General features: G+C 34.9%; 1 protein-coding gene across 5 annotated transcripts in view; it reads left to right on the top strand.

The window, feature by feature from the left end:
* Positions 1-14,317, top strand: part of ATRX (ATRX chromatin remodeler) — a 222,154-nt gene that overhangs the window by 193,157 nt on the left and 14,680 nt on the right. For all 5 annotated transcript variants that reach the window (XM_063083057.1, XM_063083056.1, XM_063083059.1 and 2 more), the window contains 2 exons: positions 3,294-3,471; positions 4,767-4,961. In XM_063083057.1, the coding sequence (XP_062939127.1) occupies positions 3,294-3,471; positions 4,767-4,961 (373 nt within the window). The remainder of the gene's footprint in view (positions 1-3,293; positions 3,472-4,766; positions 4,962-14,317) is intronic.

Raw genomic sequence — 14,317 nt, 5'->3', positions numbered from 1 at the left:
TAAGATGGTACAGCCACTCTGGAAAGCAGTTTGGCAGCTAACAAAAAAACCCCAACAACTAAATAACTAACATAAACTTACCATCCAACCCTATAGCCACACTTTTGGAAATTTATTCCTTAGGAATGAAAGCATATATTCACATAGAAACTTACACACAGATGTTCATAGCAGCTTTATTTGTAATAGCCCCAAATTAGAAAAAACCCACATATCCTTCAATGTGCGAATAGATAAACAAATTGTGGTTTATCCATATAATGGAATACTGCTCAGCAATTAAAAGGAATGAACTATTGATACTGAGCTATTGGTACTTGAATGGATCTGAAGGGTGTTATGCTGAGTGAAAAATGCCAGTCTCAAAAGGTTACATACTGTATGATTTCATTCATATAGCATGTTTGATGTGACAAAATTATAGTGATGGAGAACAGATAGTGATTGCCAGGATTTAGGGGGAGGGGAAAGGTGGGAATACTAAGAGATAACACAAGGAAGTTTTTGTTGTGATAGAACAGTTCTGTGCCCTGCTTGTGATAAGGATTACATGATTCTGCGTATATGGTAAAATTTCACAGAAGTATACACCAATCAAAAACTGGTGAAATCCAAATGAGCTCTTTACCTGAGTTTGTGTTAACATCAGTTTCCTGGTTTTGACAGTGTACTGCAGTTATGTAAGTTATTACCATTGGGGGAAGCTGGGTGAAGGATACATGAGAACTCTCTGTACTACTGTTGCACATTCTTGAAAACTTTAAACTATTTTTAAAAGGTTATAATAAAAACTAAAAGACAATACCATGAGCTGTCAAGGATTGGAACAACTGGAACTCTAAATACTGTTGGTGGGAATGTAAATTGGAATAACTACTTTGGAGAACTATTTGTTCAGTTTAACAGTATACATAGCCTATGACTCAGCAATCCCACTGTTACATATGTACCTACCAGAAATGCTTATATTTTTTTGCCAAAGACATGTACAAGAAGGTTTATAGGAGGAGCACTGTACAGATAATGGTTTGTCTTTTATTATTATTTTTTATTGAAATATAGTTGATTGTACATATCTTTAGGGTACAGAGTTGAATATCAGTACCTGTGTGCAATATGTGATGCTCAAATCAGTATAATTAGTATATTCAGCATTATACAATGTAGTCATTTTTTGGCCATTTACCAATTTCTCCCCCCCCCCCACCCCATCTCTGGTGACCTCAGTTCAGTTCTCTCTTTTTGAAAGTTCAGTGTATTATTATGATTGTTGTATCTTTCTTTCTTTCTTTTATTTATTTATTTGTTTATTATTTTTAGCTCCCACTTATGAGTGAGGAAATGTGGTATTTCTCTTTCTGTGCCTGGCTTATTTCACTTAACATAATTTTCTCTAAGTTCATCCATGTTGCTGCAAGTGGCAGAATTTCATTCTTTTTTATGGCAGAGTAGTATTCCATTATGTATACATACCACATTTTCCTTATCCAATTGTCCATCAAAGGACATTTAGGTTGGTTTCATTAGTTGGAAATTCTGATTTAGGAAGTCCTAATTCAGGTCCAGGAGTTTGTATTTTTAGACAGGTATACTAGGTGCTTACCAGGGAAGACTGGTAAATGCCGAGCCAATACAAAGGTGTTCACATGTTAGGGATTTTTATAATGAGCTATGATGAGTGCCAGACAGAATCAAAACAAGTATCTTGGTTCATTTTGTGCCAGGATTTTTCTTTAGTATATTATATGATTGGTAAACTAAGTTGTAAACTCTTTCTCATTTAAATTTAGAGGTTTTTTTGTATTTTTAATGTATAATGCTGTAAATGTAATGGGTATGGCATTTTAGTTATTAATTTTCTGTCATGAAATAACAAAATGAGGCTACATATAAAGGCATTTTATGGTGATTATTGAGAGTTTATTATATTCCCGGGGTTTTCTCTTTCTGATATAAGTTGCCAACAATAAATAATTAAATAAATTATTATATACTCATCCAGTGAAATATTATGCAGCTGCCAAGCATTATGTTTACCAAAAAATTTGAGGAAATGCTAATAATATGAACTGTGTATATAGATATTATCCTGACTATGTAAAGCCAAAAAACTATATGCTTAGGAAAACAAAAAAAAACCCTATTACATTTGAATGGAAATTGTTTATGGGGAGTGGAACTGAGTAATTTTCTTTTTCTTAGACTTGTCTATATTTTCAAAATATATTATAGATAATCTTTTTCAAATTAAATTTGTATTTATATCAAAGTAGTATGTTTACATATTTTTAAAAAACAAATCATTTTACAAGGCTTAAAATATAAATCAGTCTTGTGACCAACCTCTTCCTATCCATGATTTCTACTTTCTGAAAATAACCAATTTCAACTCTTGGCAATTCTTCGGGTATTTGCTTACATATATCCTTTCTATGTTTTAAGGTGGAAATTTATCCACATGCCCACACACACTTTTCTTCACTCAATTTCCCAATATAATTTTTCATATTTGCCTAAATCAATTTGGAGTGTTTGTTTTGTTGTGACTATATAAATATTCTTAAGCTTTAAATTTAAAATACTATGATTACTTTTCCTTTTTTTGTGCACCTGTTTATTTTTGCTCAAGTATTGATTTGTTTTTACCATTTGCTTAGTTTTCTATGTACCTATTACTAATTCATTCCCAAATTCTCCTATAGAAATATTATAAATCCTTGCGTTCCAACACATCAGGTAATCTGTTAGTTTCTTTTTTTTTTCTTAGACACATCCTTCCTGGAGCCCTCTGTCTTCTTGCTTCTATTTTAGCTACCTCAGTAACTTGCATCTGACGTCTCTCCTTATATTTATTACATTACATTATAATTGTTTGCATACAAGTCATCCCTACTGCATATACTTGAGCATATACCTTGAGCATTGTCTTTCATTTTGATGTACTTAGTGCTCATAACAAGACCCAACACAATATAGACTTTACAGTTATACATAAATTTTATATATTTACTCAAATTTGTAAATAAAACCTGAATACATTGTAAACATAAGATTTCCACATTCATCTTTATTCTTAAATCAGACTATTTCATTTTCCAGCAGTAAAATTCTTCTTGGTCATATAAATCATCAACCTGACTCCTCTAGATATGTCTTTCTTCAGTAAGTAACAAATGAATTCTCTGAACTGATTGTTCAAAAAAACTGCCGTAGGATCAAAAAAATCATATCATAATTAAAATATCTTTAAAGCACTCATTTCTAAAGTGTTTATTCTGTATTTTCATTTTCAGAGGGCGATTATTTATCATTTCCACCAAAGCAGGATCTCTTGGAATTAATCTGGTAGCTGCTAATCGAGTAATTATATTTGATGCTTCTTGGAATCCATCTTATGACATCCAGAGTATATTCAGAGTTTATCGCTTTGGACAAACTAAGCCCGTTTATGTATATAGGTTCTTAGCTCAGGTAGGTTTTATGATTTATATTCTTTTCATATTGAAAGTTTGGGTGAAACTGATAATATTTTAGAGGTGCAGAACATATATCTATTACAGAGAGACAAAGTTGAAAGCATCATTCCTATACATAAAGCAGCAGAAGTCAATTTTGGCCTCTCATGAGTTTCTATTTTGCAGTTGGTTCATTGCTGTAATGTTAGCTTTCTCAGGCTGAGATTGTTTTGCATGAATGAACAGATTTAGCATTTTCTTGCTAATTTAAGAAAGTTAAACATGTATAGTTCATTTACTTAGCATACATTGAAAAGCTATTAACCAAATCTAACTTCCTTATTGATAAAAAATGTCAAATGATCATTGTTTTTCAGTGGCCACCAGATAGCCTCCTAATTGGAAAAATGTGGGTAAATAAAAAGACAAATTTTAACTTATTGTAATAACACAGAATTATTATAAAGAATATTTAATACCTTCTAGACAAGAATATTAATGTCATTTCCTTTAAATATAAACTCAGGTGTTAAAAAACAGACATTAACATTTAAGAAAAATAAGTAAAATCAAAGAAGTGAGTGCATTTCAAGGTAATACGGGTGTATAGAATCAAGTTGCCCTCTTAACTGCTACATCTGCTTTGGGAGCAGGTGCTACTGCTCTCCACCTGCCTCCAAATCTGGACTTCTCAACCAGAGACTGAATTTAACTGGTAGATCATATGACTGATAACCTCATTGTGAACTCTTTCCTGTTATTTTAATTTAGAACTTCTTTACATTCTAGTTTATAATGCTATATATGTAATGGAAATGGAATTTTATATTAGTTTTCTATCCAGAAATTATAGAAGGTAAGACTTGATATAAAGGCAGTTTATGGTGATTGTCGATAGCTTATTATATTAAATTGAAAAGGACTTAAACTGCTATCTTGCATCTAACTTCAGTACACACCTAAATTCCTATTTCATGTACTCTTTTATTTCTGTTTACCCTGATACTTGCCTGCTCTCCTCCTCCTACCAAGTACAAAAATATATAAAGCAACACATGAATGCATTTTGGTCAGATAATATACAATGATTATCAGTAAGGTGATTTTCTTAATTTATCATAGTAAAAATTGTGCTGACCAGTTGAAATCTTTGATGAATTAAGCAACATTGCTGATTAATTTTTCTTTATTGCATTATATTGCCACGAAATTTTATCATTTTATATTGATCAGTAACTATATTTCTCCTTGATTAAGTTTAATATTTACAACATATTATTTATTTGTATATTGTTTCTTCTTTTTACAAAGGGAACCATGGAAGATAAGATTTATGATCGGCAAGTAACTAAGCAGTCACTATCTTTTCGAGTTGTTGATCAACAGCAGGTCGAGCGTCATTTTACTATGAATGAACTTACTGAACTTTATACTTTTGAGCCAGACTTGTTAGATGACCCTAATTCAGAAAAGAAGAAGAAGAGGGATACTCCCATGCTGCCAAAGGTAAACATGCTTAGAATATTAGCTTAAAAAAACCCAACACAGACCAAGGAAATTTTACCAACTACTATGAAAGTCAGTCATCTGATTAAGGCTATATTTCAGAATTTTTTGAAGACAATGTTTATTTAATAAATTTTGTCTAGATAATTATAAATGAGAGGGTGCTTGATCCATAAAACAGCACGAAAGGATAGTGTATTCTCAAATATATGTTTTATGCCAAATAAGAAGTTCAGCCCTCCAGAAAAAAGGTCTCCAAGTAGAAACCTTAAAGGAAATAGGGTGGTTCTCTTTTAATAAACCTCCAGTAGGGGACATACATAATTTTAATAATTCTTCATAAAATTAAACTGTCTCATGCTTTTGTGTCATAGAGCAATTAAGAATCAGCAGATATCCAAAAGGTATATGAAAAGGTGCTCAATGTCATTAATTTTCAGAGAGATGGAAATCAAAACCACAATGAGAGTATCACCTTACACCTGTTAGGATGGCTGTTATTAAAAAAAAAAAAGATACTAAGTGTCGGTGATGATTTGGAGAAAAGGGAACCCTTGTACACTGTTGGTTGGAATGTAAATTGGTGCAGCCACTATTGGAAACAGTGTGAAGGTTCTTCAGAAAATTAGAAAAACTACCATGTGATCCAGCAATCTCACTTCTGGTTATATATCCAAAGGAATTGAAATCAGGATCTCAAAGAGATATCTGAACTCCCATGTTCATCATAGCATTATTCACAATAGCTAATACATGGAAGCAACCTAAATGTCCATCAGTGGATGAATGGGTAAAGAAGATGTGGTATATACATACAATGGAGTATCAGTCAGCCTTTAAAAAGAAGGAAATCCTACCATTGGCAGTAAGATGGATGAACTTGGAGGGCATTATGCTAAGTGAAATAAGCCAGATAAATACTACATGGTTCCATTTATGTGGAAGCAGAGAGTAGAACAGTGGTAGCTGGGGGCTGGGGAAGAGGGGGTGACAGGGAGGTATTGGTCAAAGGGCACTAAGTTTCAGTTAGGGAAGATGAAATTAGTCCTAGAGATCTACTGTACAGCATAGTGTGCCTGTTGTTAGCAAATTTTTAAGTATACAATAGAAAATTATTAAGAGGGTAGTTTTTATGTTAAGTGTTCTTATCACAAAAAAAAATAATAAAGAGGGTGGGAGGAAATATGTACAGCTTTTCGTATATGTCAAAAAATTGTGGAGATGTAGCTCTAAGTTTAAAATAATTTTTATTTAAAAACTATATAGTACTTAAAAGGTTTGAAAGTATTTTCATATGTTACCTCAGTTGATCAGTGGAGTAACTTTTAAGGTTAATAAGGTAAATAATATTATTATTGCTATTCTACAGATGAAAACATGGAATCTCAGAAAGATTAAATGACTTTTTCAAGTCATTTAAAAAGTCATTTAATCTTTCAGTCAGCAGTTTGTTGAATCAGCACTGTGATTCAGAATTCCTTACTATAAATTTATGCCATTTCTGCTCTAGCACATTGCGTGCTAGAGGGAAATAATTGTTTATTCATCTATTTTTTAAAAAGAATGAACAAATAAAACATTGTCTCTTACTTGATAGTTTTCACTGTCATGAAGCAAGTAAGACTTTAACACTTGGAAAAGGACCTTTAGATGTAATCTAGTGAAGTCCTCTTGTTTTATAGATGGGGAAACTTTAGGGTCAGAGACATTTAGTGACTTGCCCACAGTTTTCAGCTAGTAAGTGGCAGAGCCAAGAGTAGTATTATATACAGCTATCTTCTGGTCCATTGTTCTTGGATAAGGAAATGTTATTTAATATTAATATAGCAAGTAAAGATATTTCTAGGAGGGCTGGTCAGTTAGCTCAGTTGCTTACAGCACAGCCTTATAACCCCAAGGTCACTGGTTCAGGTCCCCAAACCCGCCAGCCACCCCATCCCACCCACCCACCCCAAAAGATATATATATGCACACAATACTTATAGTATAGATTTAGGGGAAAATATTTAAAATGTATAAGGTATATTTCACTTTAAAGACACTTCTGGGTAAAATTGTGGTTGTGTATTTATTTTATAAGGTTAATATGATGGTAGATATCATTTTGATCCATTTGAATATAACAGAAAACTTGTGTGTTTTCTGATCTAAATATTTTATATATTTAAACCTACCCTAATTATCTAGAAGGCCATTTTGGGGATAATTCTCTTGGAGGGATGCTTTTTCCATTGTCTTTTTTTTTTTTTTTTTTAAAGATGACCAGTAAGGGGATCTTAATCCTTGGCTTGGTGTTGTGAGCACCACACTCAGCCAGTGAGCAAACCAGCCATCCCTATATAGGATCTGAACCCATGGCCTTGGTGTTATCAGCACCACACTCTCCCGAGTGAGCCATGGGCCAGCCCTATTTTCCTGTTGTCTTGATTTTGAATGCAAGCACTTACTGTTCCATGCAGCTGTTAAGGGAATTGTGAAAGCAGCTACTAGGGTACTGTGTCACAATACCAAAGTCACTTTAAGTACTTGAAGAAAGCTCAGAATGATATTAGTTCTTCATATGGTTGGACATATTTAATTAAAACAAAAGTTATAGGAATAAATGTTTTTCTAATGCTAACATAAGTCAGTGATTTCTCCAGTTAAAATTTTAGTGTACATGTCAAAGTAACCTGTACAGTAAACATTTTGAAAATATTAAAATGTCATTTGTATATATAAGTTATTTTTTTTTAAGCATTGGACTTGCACTGATACAGCATTTAGGAAACACTTTATTTTTGTGATAGTCTCCATCAAATCTTTTGGATAATAGCTTAAGGCCACTTAGGGGTTTAAATCTACCATTTTTCTATTAGTTTTAGTGTGCCTTTTTAAAAGAGTGTCATTTCAATTTCCATGTTATGAAATATTACATTGATAACGATTTGGTTCTTAATTACATTATTACAGAATGTGATTAAGATTCTTAGATAGTCTTCTAAAAATTTCCTGTGCACAAACACAAATGGAATCATACCATACATACTCATCTATAGCTTGCTTTTTACACCTATATGTATCTTGAACATCTTTCCATACTGGTACATATACTACCTTTTTTAAAGCACTGCATTCTAGTTAACATCTTTTCTGAAAGTATACAGTTGATCCTTGAACAACTCAGGTATTAGGGATGTGGTCCCTACCCCCAACCCTCCATCAAAACTCTGCATATAACTTTTGACTCCTAGCCTACTGTTGACCAGAAGCCTTTCCAATAAACAGTCGATTAACCACATATTTTGTATGTTATATCTATTACATACTGTTTTCTTACAATAAAGTAAGCTAGAGAAAAGAAAATGTTACTTAAAAAAGCATGAGGAAGAGTAAACACATTTAAAAAGCATTGAAATACATTGAAAGAAGTTCATGTATAAGTGGACCCATGCAGTTTAAACCCCTGTTATTCAAGAGTCAGCTGTTTAAACTTTGACTCTTATGAGAAATAGCCCATGATTAATAATATTTCTGATAGAAAGCAAGGATTCCAATTAGAAAAGGGGAAACCTCCATACTGTTTTCCATAATGATGTTTCCCACCAACAGTGTAGAAACAGTTCCCCTTTCCCCCAAACTGTGGAACCAACCTAAATGTCCATTGATAGATGACTGGACAAAGAAAATGTGGTATATATACACACAGTGGACTACTATTCAGCCATAAAGAAGAATGAAATTCTGCCATTTGCAGCAACATGGATGACTTGGACAAAATTATGTTAAGTGAAATAAGCCAGACACAGAAAGAGAAATACCACATGTCCTCACTCATAACTGGATGCTAAGAAAGAAAGATAGTAAGAGAGAGAGTGAGAGCAAAAGCAAGAGAGCGAGAGAAAAAGAGAGAGAAAGAGACCACAATATGTTGAACTTTCAAAAGGAGAGAACAAACCTAAGTATACTAGGGATGAAGGAGGGATGGAGGGGGGTTGGGAAGTGATTGGTCAGGTAAAGGGCATAAAGAATAATTACAATTTGTGACAATGAATATGCTAATAATTTTTTTTTTAATTTAAAAAATTACTTTGAATTTATTCATTATATGGTGAGTTTCTGGTTGCAGGAAATCTGTTTACATTTTTTTTTTAATTGGAGCATAATTGTTTTTACATATCTGTGTGGTACAGCATTGAATATCAATACCAGTGTGCAATATCTCATGTTTAAATTAAGATGATTAGTCTATACCTCATTGTACGATGTAATTGATTTTCATAGCCCTGTGCCAATCCCTCCCTTTCCCATCCCCAGCAGCCTTGGTTCTATTCCCTTCTCTTAAAAAGTTCAACATATTATTGTGATTGTTGTATCTTTTTTTCTTTATGTATCTATTTACTTTTTATTAGCTCCCATGTAAAAATAAGGACATGTGGTATTTCTCTTTCTGTGCCTCGCTTATTTCTCTTAACATAATTTTTTCTTTTTCTTTTTCTTTTTCTTTTTCTTTTTTTTTTGCTGTGCAGAAGCTTTTTAGTTTGATATAATCCCATTTGTTTATTTTTCCTTTTGTTGCCTGTGCTTTTGGGGTCATATTCATAAAGTCTATTCCCAGTCCTACTTCCTGAATTGTTTCCCTATGTTTTCTTTTATGAGTTTTATAGTTTCAGCACATATATTTATGTATGTATGTATGTGTGTGTGTGTGTGTGTGTGTATGTGTGTGTGTATGTGTGTGTGTGTGTGTATGTGTGTATGTGTGTGTGTGTGTGTGTGTATGTATGTATGTATGTATGTATGTATGTATGTGTGTATGTATGTATTTTGTCTTTTTCGTGACCTGCACTCAGCCAGTGAGTGCACCGGCCATTCCCATATAGGATCCGAACCCGCGGCGGGAGCATCACCGCGCTCCCAGCACCACACTCTCCCGAGTGCGCCACGGGCTCGGCCCTATATTTAATTCTTTAATCCATTTTGAGTTGATTTGGTATGACAAGAGGTATGGGTCTAGTTTCATTCTTCTACATATGGATGTCCAAATTTCCCAGCAATATTTATCAAAGAGGAAGTCTTTTTCTCAGTATATGTTCTTGGTACCTTTGTTGAAGATCCATTGGCTGTAGGTATATGGGCTGGTTTCTGGGTTCTCAGTTCTGTTCCATTGGTCTGTGTGTATGTTTTTATGCCAGTACCATGCTGTTTTAGTTACTATAGCTTTGTAGTATAATTTGAAGTCAGGTAGTGCTATGCCTCAGGCTTTATTTTTTTTTGCTCAGGATTGCTTTGGCTATTTGGGGTCTTTTGTTGTTCCATATGAATGTTAGGATTGTTTTTTTATTTCTGTGAAGAATGTCATTGGTATTTTGATGGGGATTGCATTGAATCTGTAGCTTGCTTTGGGTAGTATGGACATTTTCACACTGTTGATTCTTCCAGTCAAAGAGCATGGAATATCTTTCCATCTTCTTGTATCTTGTTTAATTTCTTTCAACAGTGATTTGTATTTCTCATTGTAGAGATCTTTCACATCCTTGGTTAAATTGATTCCTAGGTATTTTATGTTTTGGTGGCTATTGTAAATGGGCTAGCTTTCTTGATTTCTTTTTCTTTCTGCTAGTTTATTGTTGGAGTATAAAAATCCTACTGAGTTTTGTGTGTTAATTTTTTATCCTGCAACTGTGCTGAAATTGTTTATCAACTCTAAGAGGTTTTTTTGTAGAGTGTCTAGGCTTCTCTGTATAGGATCATGTCATCTGCAAACAGGGCCAATATGACCTCATCTTTTCCCATCTGGATGCCCTTTATTTCTTTCTCTTCCCTGATTGCTCTGGCTAGTACTTCCAATACTATGTTAAATAGGATTGGTGAGAGTGGGCATCCTTGTTTTGTTCTTGTTTTTAAGGGAAAAGCTTTCAACTTTTTCATTCAAGATGATAATGGCAGTTGGTTTGTCATATATGGGTTTTATTGTGTTGAGATATTTCCTTCTATACCTAATTTGCTGAGAGTCTTTATCATGAAGGGATGTTGAATTTTGTCAAATGCTTTTTTAGTGTCTATGGATATAATCATATGGTTTTTGGCTTTGATTTTGTTAATGTGGTGTATCACATTTATTGACTTCCATATGTTGAACTATCCTTGCATCCCTGGGATGAATCCCACTTGATCGTGGTGTATAATTTTTTGGATGTGTTGTTGTATTTGGTTAGCTAATATTTTATTGAGGATATTTGCATCTGTATTCATCAAAGATGTTGGCCTATAGTTTTCTTTTTTTGTTGTGTCTTTGTCTGGTTTTGGTATCAGGGTAATGTGTGTTTCATAGAATGTATTTGGGAGAATGGCCTCTGTTTCATTTTTTGGAATAGTTTGAAAAGAATTGGTGTTAATTCCTCCTTAAAGGTTTGGTAGAATTTGGCAGTAAAGCCATCCAGTCCTGGGCTTTTCTTTGTTGGGAGACTGCTGATTACAGCTTCAATCCCTTTGCTTATTATTGGTCTCTTCAGGTTTTCTATGTCTTCTTGGTTCAGTCTTGATAATTTGTGTGAGTCCAGAAATTTGTCCATTTCCTACAGGTTTTCCAATTTGTTGGCATGTAGTTGTTTATAATAGTCTCTAATGATTTTTGTATTTCTGTGGTATTCATTGTAATGTCTCCTTTTTCATTTCAGATATTTATTTGTGTCTTCTCTCTTTCTTTCTTTTTTTTTTTTTAAATTTTATTTTGTCGATATACATTGTAGCTGATTATTGCTCCCCATCACCAAAACCTCCCTCCCTTCTCCCTCCCCCCCTCCCCCCCAACAATGTCCTTTCTGTTTGCTTGTCGTATCAACTTCAAATAATTGTGGTTGTTGGGCCGAGCCCGTGGCGCACTTGGTAGAGTGCGGCGCTGGGAGCGCTGCAACACTCCCGCCGCGGGTTCGGATCCTATATAGGACTGGCCGGTGCATTCACTGGCTGAGTGCCGGTCACGAAAAGGACAAAAAAAAAAATAAAAATAAAAATAAAAAAAAATAATTGTGGTTGTTATATCTTCGCCCCCCACCCCCCCGGTGTGTGTGTGTGTGTGTGTGTGTGTGTGTGTGTGTGTGTGTGTGTGTGTGTGTGTGTGTGTGTGTGTGTGTGTGTGTGAATTTATATATTAATTTTTAGCTCCCACCAATAAGTGAGAACATGTGGTATTTCTCTTTCTGTGCCTGACTTGTTTCACTTAATATAATTCTCTCAAGGTCCATCCATGTTGTTGCAAATGGCAGTATTTCATTTGTTTTTATAGCTGAGTAGTATTCCATTGTGTAGATGTACCACATTTTCCATATCCACTCATCTGATGATGGGCATTTGGGCTGGTTCCAACTCTTGGCTATTGTAAAGAGTGCTGCGATAAACATTGGGGAACAGGTATACCTTCAACGTGATGATTTCCATTCCTCTGGGTATATTCCCAACAGTGGGATAGCTGGGTGGTATGGTAGATCTATCTGCAATTGTTTGAGGAACCTCCATACCATTTTCCATAGAGGCTGCACCATTTTGCAGTCCCACCAACAATGTATGAGAGTTCCTTTTTCTCCGCAGCCTCGCCAGCATTTATCGTTCAGAGTCTTTTGGATTTTAGCCATCCTAACTGGGGTTAGATGGTATCTCAATGTGGTTTTGATTTGCATTTCCTGGATGCTGAGTGATGTTGAGCATTTTTTCATATGTCTGTTGGCCATTTGTATATCTTCCTTACAGAAATGCCTACTTAGCTCTTTTGCCCATTTTTTAATTGGGTTGCTTGTTTTCTTCTTGTAAAGTTGTTTGAGTTCCTTATATATTCTGGATATTAATCCTTTGTCAGATGTATATTTTGCAAATATTTTCTCCCACTCTGTTGGTTGTCTTTTAACTCTGTTAATTGTTTCTTTTGCTGTGCAGAAGCTTTTTCGTTTGATATAATCCCATTTGTTTATTTTTCCTTTGGTTGCCCGTGCTTTTGGGGTCGTATTCATAAAGTCTGTGCCCAGTCCTATTTCCTGAAGTGTTTCTCCTATGTTTTCTTTAAGAAGTTTTAATGTTTCAGGGTGTATATTTAAATTCTTAATCCATTTTGAGTTGATTTTAGTATACGGTGAGAGGTATGGATCTAGTTTCATTCTCCTGCATATGGATATCCAGTTATCCCAGCACCATTTGCTGAAGAGGCAGTCCCTTCCCCAGTGAATAGGCTTGGTGCCTTTGTCAAAGATCAGATGGCAGTAAGTGTGTGGGTTGATTTCTGGATTCTCTATTCTATTCCATTGGTCAGTGTGTCTGTTTTTATGCCAGTACCATACTGTTTTGGTTATTATAGCTTTGTAGTATAGCTTAAAGTCAGGTAGTGTTATGCCTCCAGCTTTATTTTTTGTGCTCAGCATTGCTTTGGCTATGCGTGGTCTTTTATTGTTCCATATAAATGTCTGAATAGTTTTTTCCATTTCTGAGAAAAATGTCTTTGGAATTTTGATGGGGATTGCATTGAATTTGTATATCACTTTGGGTAGTATGGACATTTTCACTATGTTGATTCTTCCAATCCAAGAGCATGGAACATCTTTCCATCTCTTTGTATCCTCTCTAATTTCTCTCAGCAGTGGTTTGTAGTTCTCATTATAGAGATTTTTCACCTCCTTGGTTAACTCAATTCCAAAGTATTTTATTTTTTTGGTGGCTATTGTAAATGGGCAGGCTTTCTTGATTTCTCCTTCTGCATGTTCACTATTGGAGAAAAGAAATGCTACTGATTTTTGTGTGTTGATTTTGTATCCTGCTACTGTGCTGAAATCATTTATCAATTCCAACAGTTTTTTTGTAGAGGTTTTATGTTGTACCGATATATAGGATCATGTCATCTGCAAACAGGGACACTGCAAACGGGGTCCTGGCTGCATCCACAGCAGCCCTGGCGCCGTGTTCCCTGTTTCGAGACTCGCTTTTGCAGCTAAGAAACAGTTCTTTTCCTGCTCCACACTTCAAAGCTGTTGCCTGTAAATGAGGCAGCCTCTCCTGCTGGGGGCAAAGTGGCATTCAGCCCCCAGGACCGGCCAGCAGCTGCAGTCCTCCGTTAAGAGATGGCGAGAGGAAGGTCCACAAGTTTCCCGGCTGCCTGAGGCTCAGTGGCTGCTTTTTCCACCTCAGCTACTCCGCGCCAGCCGCCGCAGCCACCGCCATCTTGAAACTCTCTCTTTCTTTTTCAGTTAGCCTAGCTAATGGCTTCGCTATTTCGTTTATCTTCTCAAAAAACAAACTTTTTGTTTCATTGATCTTTTGTATCGTTTTTTGGGTCTCTCTTTCATTTAGTTCTGCTTTAATCTTAATTATTTCGTTCCATCTGCTAACTTTGG

Source organism: Cynocephalus volans, chromosome X (assembly GCF_027409185.1).
Source record: "Cynocephalus volans isolate mCynVol1 chromosome X, mCynVol1.pri, whole genome shotgun sequence".
NCBI lineage: Eukaryota > Metazoa > Chordata > Mammalia > Dermoptera > Cynocephalidae > Cynocephalus > Cynocephalus volans.
This window is presented reverse-complemented; position numbering and strand designations above follow the sequence as displayed.